This window comes from Megalobrama amblycephala, linkage group LG6 (assembly GCF_018812025.1).
Source record: "Megalobrama amblycephala isolate DHTTF-2021 linkage group LG6, ASM1881202v1, whole genome shotgun sequence".
Taxonomy (NCBI): domain Eukaryota; kingdom Metazoa; phylum Chordata; class Actinopteri; order Cypriniformes; family Xenocyprididae; genus Megalobrama; species Megalobrama amblycephala.
This window is the reverse complement of record NC_063049.1, coordinates 36,420,209-36,430,785: the sequence shown is the minus strand read 5'-3', so window position 1 is coordinate 36,430,785 and position 10,577 is coordinate 36,420,209. Positions and strand designations below refer to the sequence as shown.

The following is a 10,577-nucleotide window of genomic DNA, read 5'->3' as shown; positions in this document are numbered from 1 at the left end:
TTTCTCTTCTTATTATTTACTAGTACAAACAATAAGGTTTCATTTGTTAACATTAGTTAATGCACTGTGAACTATCATGAACTAACAATGAATGACTATTTTTATCAACTAACAAACAAAGATTAATAAATACTGTAGCAAATATATTGCTCGTTGTTAGTTGATGTTGGTTAATACATTAATGTTAATAAATGAGACCTTATTGTAAAGTGTTACCATTTTTATTTATACTGTTTTATTTCTGTGATCAGTTTGTGGAGAGGAGTTCAGTTAGGAGGTCAAAAGCTGTAGAAGCTCATAATTCATGTACAGTAAGATCTGAAGAGAAGCCAGTCAGTTGAGTTAGTGGCAAAACCTTTTACAGTACTTCAGTATTGTTGTCTTTTACTGCATATGATAATTCAGTCTCAGAAAGTAGAACTGAAATGACATTCATTACAAAATGATTAGTTAAAACATTTCAAATACACCTGCAGAATATTTTTTCTAGTCATGTATTTCGCCATCTTGTCTCGTCTCGTGAACTCAATCTAGAGTCTCGTCTCGTCTCGTGAGATACTGGTCTCGTCACACCCCTAATTTAGACTTATATTATATTAGTATGAAGAGGTTGCTAATGTTTTTTTTTTGTTAGTTAAGTTTTTAGATCACAGCTATTTTTTTGTTTGCCCTAAGCTCTGGCTAATTTCTTACCGTAGACCATAGTGACAAACCGCAAATAATAAATATAAAAAAAAAGGCATCACAAAAATTCAAGGGAAAAAAACAAACTTTATTCTCTCCTTTTTACAAAACATTTCAAAGTTAAACTAAACTCAGCAGTAAATTGAATCTAATATAGACCTGCAAGCAGCAAATTGTCCAACATAAAATAATTACTCTGTTACATTTTTTCCCCAAACAGAATCATTTACAGAAGCACAGACAGGTAGATGTTTTTTTTTTTTTTTTTTTTTTTTTTTTTTTGCTGCTCTAGTACATTGAAAAACTGCATGACCAACAAAATGAATGTAATGATTTCAGATGTGCACAGTGTGAGTTAATGTGTATTAAAATTATGAGTGCAAATCAACCACATGATTTGTACGAAAACAACATCATGTGATATCATGAGGTCGGGCAGAGATGAAACATGAAAAAAATATAAAAGCCATTTGTAATGCCATACCCAGTTTTCCACCAAATAGTTAATCATTTCCGACACGGCACTGCAGTCCTATACGCACATTTATTTTTATTGCATTTGTGAAATAATAGGCAGAACAATAGTAATAAAAAATAACAGCCTCCCTTGGTAAAGCATTCTGCTACTGAAAAATGTCAAAGTTACGCATGCTGCTGTCTGAATATTAATATGCATCTGTACAGTGATCTAGAGTACAGCACATTATGGACTAAACATAACATCAAATAAAACATTCCATACATATATCACAAGACATAGTCTTGTGTAAACATACAATCTAACTTAATGTATAACAGAGCCTAAGACACTGACACAAATTACATTTCAAAGCAGTGCAAAACGTATGGTAAATGTGACAAGAAACTAAACGTTGAATATATATATATATAAAAAAAACAACAACAACAAAATGTGTTGAATAATTCCAGATAAATTAGTTATTTTAAAGCAACAGTATGACATCATTTCCGGCCATGTGCACGGATGTGCATGCCTTTTAGAGTTCCAATATTATAAAAGTTCTGTGCTCATAATGGACATTAAATCATAAAATGTCTGATTTTGGTGTAAATTAACTCTTGGGTGGATATCTATGATTTGGCTGCAGTGCATGATACTGCTCAACAGATACCAAATAAAAATATAGAAATATATATCTTTATGCCCAAATGCATTCTTTTGTACTTGATTACCTCAATGAGAAAGCATTTGCTGTTACAAGACTGGGAAAGAAAATTGTTTCCTCTAGTGCAATTGGAAAAAATGGCAATAAGTGTAAACTAGAGGTTGAATAATGGATCACATGTTGAAGCAGTTACATTCAACTTTCAGCCTCAATACCACATTTTAGACATTTAAATGTGGAGGATGAAATACATATTGATTGCTGACTGATTTGGATAAAAGGGTAAATCAACATGACCTCTGCTTGGTACGTAATCTTCAGAAAAAAATTGGGAAAACTTAATCAAAGGGCTTCGATGCTGGAAATAAATTGCTTAACTACAGCAACACCACACTGACAGTTTTGGTGAGGCGAGAATTGAAGTGTGTAATTTGTGCGCCACTAGCGGTAACAAACAAAATTGCAAAAATAATGGCTTCAATCATTCCCCTGTATGTTTGAATGGAATTCAAAAGACGAAATGCCTCGATACAGTAACTAAACAGATTTTGTGTGGAAACGCATAATAAATTTAGTTCCTTGCTGCTAATCTTCAAGATGCATGGAGGAGGGGGAACTCATTTCCACATTCAAGCCACAAGGATTTCTCAAGAGGTATTTACAGTACAACAGGTGGGATTTACGGCACTACACATTCATTTTAAAGGTCTTTATACTTGAAAAGCATTTCAATGTCTTTTTATACTTTCCTTATGAGATGCGTCGCATTTTATTAGAACATTTCTACCCCCCAAACTCATCAAGAAACAGATTACAATTGTTTTGTGCTGCAGAAATTACACATTTCTTCTAGCTGGGATCAAATTATAATTGAAGGTGCCAGTAGGTGAATAATATAATAGGAAAGAATATGTATGCATTATTTATAGTGTACACAGGCTGTCTTAATAATAACTATCCACAGCAAAACATGCAACATAACAGCCTAAAGTCAATCAAATTTTGCATGTGAGAAAAATATTATTAGAGCTGATCAGTAAGGCTACATCAGCAGGTATCATGGGTATCAGTAATAATAATAAAAACACACCTTAACTGAAACAAAACAGCAAGAAACAATCATGTTTAAGAGCAGACCAGGGTGGTAAATCTGAAATCACACATTTGAAATTCTGGCCTAAACCCATGAACATTCCAGAGCCCGAGATATAAATGCTCCTGACTTATCATTGGTGAGGTGGCCTAGGGAAAATAACCAAGCATTCTGTTGTATTGCCATGTAGCAGAAATACACCCTCGGCAGCTGTGTCGACTGTGTGCGCGTGTTTCAAAAGCTGTCAGTGGAGAACGACCTTTTAGTCTCGTTTGACGCATGCAGAGCTTGTGCATGTCTTTTCGCTTCAACTGATAAATGGGTTTTGGAGAGCAATATGAAAACACTGTCAAAATGAAGTGTGTCGCTGAACTCATGAGGGCAGGGTCCAAAATTAACACTAATCAAATACCAAATGTGAGTAGACATTGATCAAATTTATCAGGAGCCTCATTTATATAAAGATGCGAGTATAAAGACGCGGTCACGCTAGACTTTGAGCAACGGTCGTGATTTGTGTTGTCAAAAGTACCGACTTGACCGAAACTTTGAAAAAGATGTGACGATACCAGCATTTCCCACGAGCATTATGAGCGGATTCTTAAACACCTCTGATTGGCCGTTGTGTTCACGCGCTCATCAGATATATCTGATGTGATTGGCTACAATGATCAACGCTTCAAAAACATGTTGTAAATAGACATCTTTGATGCTCTTCACCGAGCGCTTACACAGATACACACGGGAGCCTTTGAAAGCAGGCGTCTATAAGCGGACCGGGCCACTGATAGGCGCCTGCTATCAAACGCTCCCGCTTTCAAACATTTCCGTGTGCTTTCAAATGCTCCTGTGCTTTGATCATTGTAGCCAATCACGGTTATATCTGTTGAGCGCGTGCACATGATGGCCAATCAGAGGTGTTTATGAATCCACTCAATAGCTCTCAAAATGCTGGTAACGTCACATTTTGAAAATTTCAGTACCGACTTGGTCGTTAATTTTGAAAAAAATAATCTTTTTTTATAAACAAATTCAATATACAGTACAATATACCACTAAGATTTTTAATGTTTTTAAAAGAAGTTTCGTCTGCTCACCAAGGCTACATTTATTTAATTAAAAATACAGTAAAAAACAGTAATATTGTGAAATATTATTACAATTTAAAATAACTGTGTACTATTTAAATATATTTGACAAAGTAATTTATTCCTGTGATGCAAAGCTGAATTTTCAGCATCGTTACTCCAGTCTTCAGTGTCACATGATCCTTCAGAAATCATTCTAATATGCTGATTTGCTGCTCAATAAACATTTATGATTATTTTCAATGTTGAAAACAGTTATGTACTTTTTTTTTCAGGATTCCTTGATGAATAGAAAGTTCAAAAGAACAGCATTTATCTGAAATACAAAGCTTCTGTAGCATTATACACTGCCGTTCAAAAGTTTGGGGTCAGTAAGAATTTTTATTTTTATTTTTTTGAAAAGAAATTAAAGAAATGAATACTTTTATTCAGCAAGGATGCATTAAATCTATCAAAAGTGGCAGTAAAGACATTTATAATGTTACAAAAGATTAGATTTCAGATAAACACTGTTCTTTTGAACTTTCTATTCATCAAATAATCCTGAAAAAAAATATTGTACACAAATATTTTGTACAATTGTACACATTAAATGTTTCTTGAGCAGCAGATCAGCATATTAGAATGATTTCTGAAGGATCATGTGACACTGAAGACTTGAGTAATGATGCTGAAAATTCAGCTTTGCCATCACAGGAATAAATTACTTTGTCAAATATATTCAAATAGAAAGCAGTTATTTTAAATTGTAATAATATTTCACAATATTACTGTTTTTACTGTATTTTTAATTAAATAAATGTAGCCTTGGTGAGCAGACGAAACTTCTTTTAAAAACATTAAAAATCTTAGTGGTTCCAAACTTTTGGACTGTACTGTATAACATAATAATAAATCCAAAATGTTAATATATAATCTACTCCACTTTACTGCAAAAAATTGCATTTAATTCAGCCAAGAGGTCGCAGTGGTGACGTATCGATCTTCTATTTGTCACACGTCTTCACATGACACGAATTTACAGGTCGGAGTTTAACTTGAACTTTGGAATGCTTCGAAATGTGAAACTTCGATGTCGATGTTCGACTTTGTGTTTCCGGTCTCCAGGATTCACATGCATTTGAATGGAAGTCAATGGAATGAAAAACTGCCACTTAATGTTCCTAAATATTAAAGTACAACAATTTCCGAAATGTTCCTTTACAAATGATTTATAAAAACGTCTATACACACAAAAGATTTTCCTGAATTAATCCCCCTTTACAAATCACTTCTTTGTTTTCAGGAAATCATATACAATTAATAAATTAAATTCAGTGACGTAATTATCACAAAGCAGTTGCTCATTTGCGCATATCATAATATTAATGCATATTGTGATTGTCTATTTACCTTTACATTTTTATTAACGACTCTGGATTATTTTAAATCACTGGTATATATATGAGTGCAAAAAGTTTGCATGCATTCTCTTCAGTCGGCGTATACGTAAGAACATTTTCACGTCAATTTTTACCTTTATAAACCCCAATATATTCCTCACGTTTGATGTAGGATGAAAGGGAATTTAGGATCAAATCCGATCGTACATGCATTTTAAAAATGAGGCCCCTGGTGCAGATCCGAAAAATAATGCAAAATACAGTTTCATAGTAGGTAAAAATGTTCAAATTCATCTGCCATTGGTAGATATGGCCAAAAGTTAATTTTGGACCCTACATGAGAGTTTACCATACTCACAGAGGCCGTATGGTAGATAAGCATGGGGCGGATTTCATTATCAGCAGGTCTGTATTCACTTCTGAAAAGGAATAAAGCCTTCGTATTTCTCATACTACTGCAAAAACACGCCGCATATAAAAATATTCTATAAATAATTCTGCTGTGATATATTCAATTACTTAAACTAAGATTGTGGGCTGAATTGAAATGTCTCAGCATGCAGTAAAGCTGTCACATCCTCATATCCTTTGTTTTCACACTGATTTTTTTCTTCCGCTCTCAAAGTGAATACAAGAGGCTAATAATGGATTCTCTGCGTTACTCCGCATGCCACAATGACAAATGCAAACAAATCGTGCAGGCGTGGTGCAAACATTCCAACTCCATCAGTTTGTTTCATTATTCATGTAAAAGATGCATGGTTGTAAGGTACCTGGTGAGCAAAGCCCTGGAGCAAAGCACAGGACCGCTGCTTTAAAAATCACAAATTCAGTCTGACCAAATGAAAGATTGGAAAAGGTAGGATTTCATTGGCTTAGCTGTACCACACCATAGAATACGGATCGGAAAACGTGAATTCACAGTGAAAGCTATGGCAAAACAGGACACCGGTGACGTGAGGTACTAGAGAGTCAAAAAAAAAGTAAAGTGTCTTTTAAATTAAACAGGTAATAAGTAGGGAGCACAACAAAGGTTGAGTAGGAGGAACATTATGTGCACATTATAGAATATAAATTAGTCAGAAGTACTGAAAATACAGGACAGCAAAAGTACAGAGAGAAAACAAACTAGGTGCAATGCCATTGGCTCAAGGGTCATGTGATGCAGTGAAGGATCATGGGTAGAAATTAGAGAGTGCCCATTCCAGTGACCTCAGACGTCAGCCTAGAATAGTTCAGGGAAGAGGAAAAAGGGGAGGGGTAAGGAAAAGATAGAAAAAAATAGATAACATAAAATAATTCTGAAAGCATTTGACACTTCTGTACAAGAATGATCGCTTTTTCCGCCTGCTCTCCACGTTGAGTAATAATCATGCATTTCTTTCAAATCGGTCAAGCTGAAAACAATCAAGCCACTGTCAAATGTAAAAATAAAATCTTTTCCGCCTCTAAAGAAACACAGTTTCCAACATCTCCTCGATTCTGACATGCGTTTGTACTTCATTACAACATCTGCATCACATCACTAGCTCCTTGCCAACAGCATTGCTAAAAATGCTATTGGATGCAATCTTTTTTTTTTTTTTACATTTTTTAAATCATGTTAGGCTTTGCTGTCAAACTACAAGACTTATGCAGCAACCATACTGAACTAATCTATCCGATTTAAAATAATAAATAAATATATAACAAGATCCAAGCATTCAGCATGCTAAAATACTACACTGAAACACGGCATAACATGAACAAATCATACTACAGTTGTCCTGCTTTTTTTTTTTTTTTTTCTGCTTTTTTTTTTTTTTAATTTCAGGAGTCTGCCTACATGAGTGAAGCTACTGATGAAGTTGACCATGGGGTTTAAGGGAAGGGTTGGTGAGTTTTAAGGGAAGATTGTATGTAAGGTTTATTGGGAATCAGCTGCTGATAGCTTCAGATAATGAAAGCAGTTTGGGGCTTCAGGATGTAGTCATTGATGAGGGGTCATTCCACATGGCTGCCACGTCTCTGAACCTGCCATCAGAACCGTGGGAAAGCAATATGCATTAGTATCGCCCCGGCCGCTACCCTGCAAACCTCAAAATCACACACAAGAACAGATTTAGAGGGTCTGTGGCTAAGCATCTCTGATTCCCCAAACACATTGCTAGGAAAACAGAACACTGTTGCATTTGCGATGACCCTATCTGAGCTTCTTTTAAGAAACTGTGTTGAGTTAGAACAGCATGAGGCCATTAAAAAAAGTTAGGTTACTGCAGTTTGGAAGAAAATGGCAACACTTTTGTGAAACGTTGATGGGCTCACCTTGCATTGATGAGGTACTGGGCAAGGCTGATGTTGGCGGGGGTTCCTGTAATGGTGATCTGGCGCTCTGATGACCCTTCCATGGCATTAGCTATTTTGATCTGCGCTCCAGACATCTGACGGATCTCGTTGATTTTGGTTCCCTGGCGCCCGATTATGCAGCCTATTAGCTGGGAAGAAAGCGTAAAGGTTCTTAAAAGACTGTCAAAAGAAAAAACTGTTTTGTTTATTCATGTTACAGAAAGTATGATCCGTTTTGTAATATTCACAACAGAATATATGAGTATAGTAGGTAGGTATGCTTGAGTTTTGTGACAGTCAGATAACCCATGTCAAAAGATCCTAGAAATGCAATTTGAATTTTTCTAATAATGCGGAAGCAGACTTAAAGGTGGGGTAAGTCATTTTTAAAAAACACTGTTTGGAAGTTAGTGGGGGCGACACCAACAACAAACTTGTAACCAATCAGCATTAGGGGGCGTATGACGGTCGAGGAGACAGAACGAGCAAGAGGGATATTTGAAGAAAAACTACAGAAAGAGAGATGAGACAATACAAAAGAGCTCAAAAGAATATCACTGGAATGAAGGTTTATGACTGGGCAAGCGCATTAAGACACGTGTTTATATTAGAAAAGCTTTCCAGCACTGGAGAGAGCAAAGCGGGAAGGCCTGAAAACAGATACGGAGGCTGCTTTTATTCCACTTCACATGTGAGCAACACTGGGTTTCGATTGTCTGGAGCTGCTGTGCTGTTGGCGACCAACAACAAACTCTTGTTTGTATTTACTCTTGTGTACTATACATTCATTTTGTTTGTGCTTGCTTGTTCGGTCATCATCTGCGATTTATTTTTCGTTAAGTATTTTGTTGGTGGTTAGGATTGTAGGGTGAGTTTTGGAGGCGGAGCAATGAAGAGAGGGGTGGGTTTGTTTGGGTTGATTTCAAATATCAACAATGTCCAATAGCGTTTTTGAAATATGGCTTACCCCACCTTTAATGGGATTGAAGAATCAAATTTAATCCAACTGGATAAACTAGAGATGGAAACTCAAGTCTGAAACATAAAATCGAGTCACACTTACACTACCATTCAAAAGTTTGGGATCTTCTTTTGAAAGAAATAATACTTTTATTCAGCAAAGATGCATCAAATTGATAAAAAAAATGAGAGTAAAGACATATCTAATGTTACAAAAGATACCCATTTCAAATAAATGCTGTTCTTTTGAACTTTCTATTCATCAAAACATCCTGAAAAATATATTACATTTTAAAATATATTAAAGTAGAAAACAGTTATTTTAAATAGTAATAATATTTCACAATAATACTGTTTTACTGTTTTTTGATCAAATAAATGCAGCCTTAGTAAGCATAAGAGACTTATTTGAAAAACATTAAAAAAAAAAAATAATAAATCATACCGACCCCAAACTTTGGGCACATTGGTATGTGTACAAACATATTTTTAAAAGATTTTCAGACTTAAAGGATTAGTCCACTTTTAAATAAACTTTTCCTGATAATTTACTCACCCCCATGTTATCCAAGATGTCCATGTCTTTCTTTCTTCAGTCAAAAAGAAGGTTTTTGATGAAAACATTCCAGGATGTTTTTCTATATAGTGGACTTCAATGGGCACCAAACAGTTGAAGGTCAAAATTAGTTTCACTGCTGCTGATCCCAGACGAGAAATAATGGTCTTATCTAGAGAAACAATCGCTCATTTTCTAAAAAAAAATAAATAAAATTTTATACATTTTAACCAGAAATGCTCATCTTGAACTAGCTCTCTTCTTCTTCTCTATTAGAATTCCAGCAGTGTAGATACTGCTGAGTGTATTACTGCCCTCCACAGGTTAAAGTTTGAACTAATTGTTATATACTATTGAACTAGCATATTGCATATAAAAAATACTTTGACCTCTGGAGGGCAGTAATACACTTAGCAATGTCTACACTGCTGGAATTCTAATAGAGAAGAAGAAGAGAGCTAGTTCAAGATGAGCATTTCTGATTAAAATATGTAAAATTTTATTTATTTCTTAGAAAATGAGCGATGGTTTCTCTAGATAAGACCATTATTTCTCGTCTGAGATCGTGTAGAACAATTTGAAGCTGCAGTTAAACTAATTTTGACCTTCAACTGTTTGGTGCCCATTGAAGTCCACTATATGGAGAAACATCCTGGAATGTTTTCATCAAAATCTTTAATTTCTTTTCGACTGAAGAAAGAAAGACATGGACATCTTGGATGACATGGGGGTGAGTAAATTATCAAGAAAAGTTTATTTAAAAGTGGACTAATCCTTTAAAGCAACACCATGGAACACTCTTCCGCTGGCAGGGGATGGGGTGGGGCTGTGTGTACCGATCCGAGCACGAATCTTGCAGAATGTGGTTGTAGCCACTAGGAGGCTGCTCAGGTAGCAGCGGCAATATAATTTCTCCGGTTAAGAGTTGTTTTAGAGACATTATTTTAAGGTCGAAAAACTACATAGTGTTACTTTAAAAGCCTTGAGACTTGATGTAGATTTGTTCTTGAAAGATCCTGACATGGACTCATTTCTTCAGTTATGACAAATTATTTTTAGGATTTTCTGACAAGGGACTGAGAGTCAAAACTGAGCATAAATCTACTTATACTCACATCATTGGGAATGGTGAGTTCATGAGTACTGGCCGGGGGACTGGCATCCAGACCTGGATCAGAGAGCAGAGGGAAGCTCGAGAGACAGCCTAGGACAAACAGCACTGCATGCACACTCATGATGGTGTCAACACTGAGTGTGAGCTGAGCAGTGTAAGACTGGCGACCTTAATGGACCAGGTGCAGAGTGCGAGGAACTCTAAGTCCTCCAGAGGCTTTTATGAAGGCCTTTTTTCACCTTAAACTA

At 35.6% G+C, this 10,577-nt stretch overlaps 1 protein-coding gene across 8 annotated transcripts in view; it reads right to left on the bottom strand.

Moving 5' to 3' along the window:
* Positions 1-5,809: 5,809 nt before the first annotated feature.
* pcbp3 (poly(rC) binding protein 3) overlaps positions 5,810-10,577 on the bottom strand; it is a 78,479-nt gene continuing 73,711 nt past the window's right edge. For 4 of the 8 annotated variants that reach the window (XM_048194465.1, XM_048194464.1, XM_048194469.1 and 1 more), the window contains exons 15-17: positions 10,331-10,383; positions 7,679-7,848; positions 5,810-6,599 (exon numbers count right to left, since the gene is read on the bottom strand). In XM_048194465.1, the coding sequence (XP_048050422.1) occupies positions 6,563-6,599; positions 7,679-7,848; positions 10,331-10,383 (260 nt within the window). In that variant the 3' untranslated portion in view covers positions 5,810-6,562. Of the gene's footprint in view, positions 7,388-7,678; positions 7,849-10,330; positions 10,384-10,577 lie in introns of all 8 variants that reach the window. The other 4 variants (XM_048194463.1, XM_048194462.1, XM_048194467.1 and 1 more) reach the window with 1 other exon arrangement.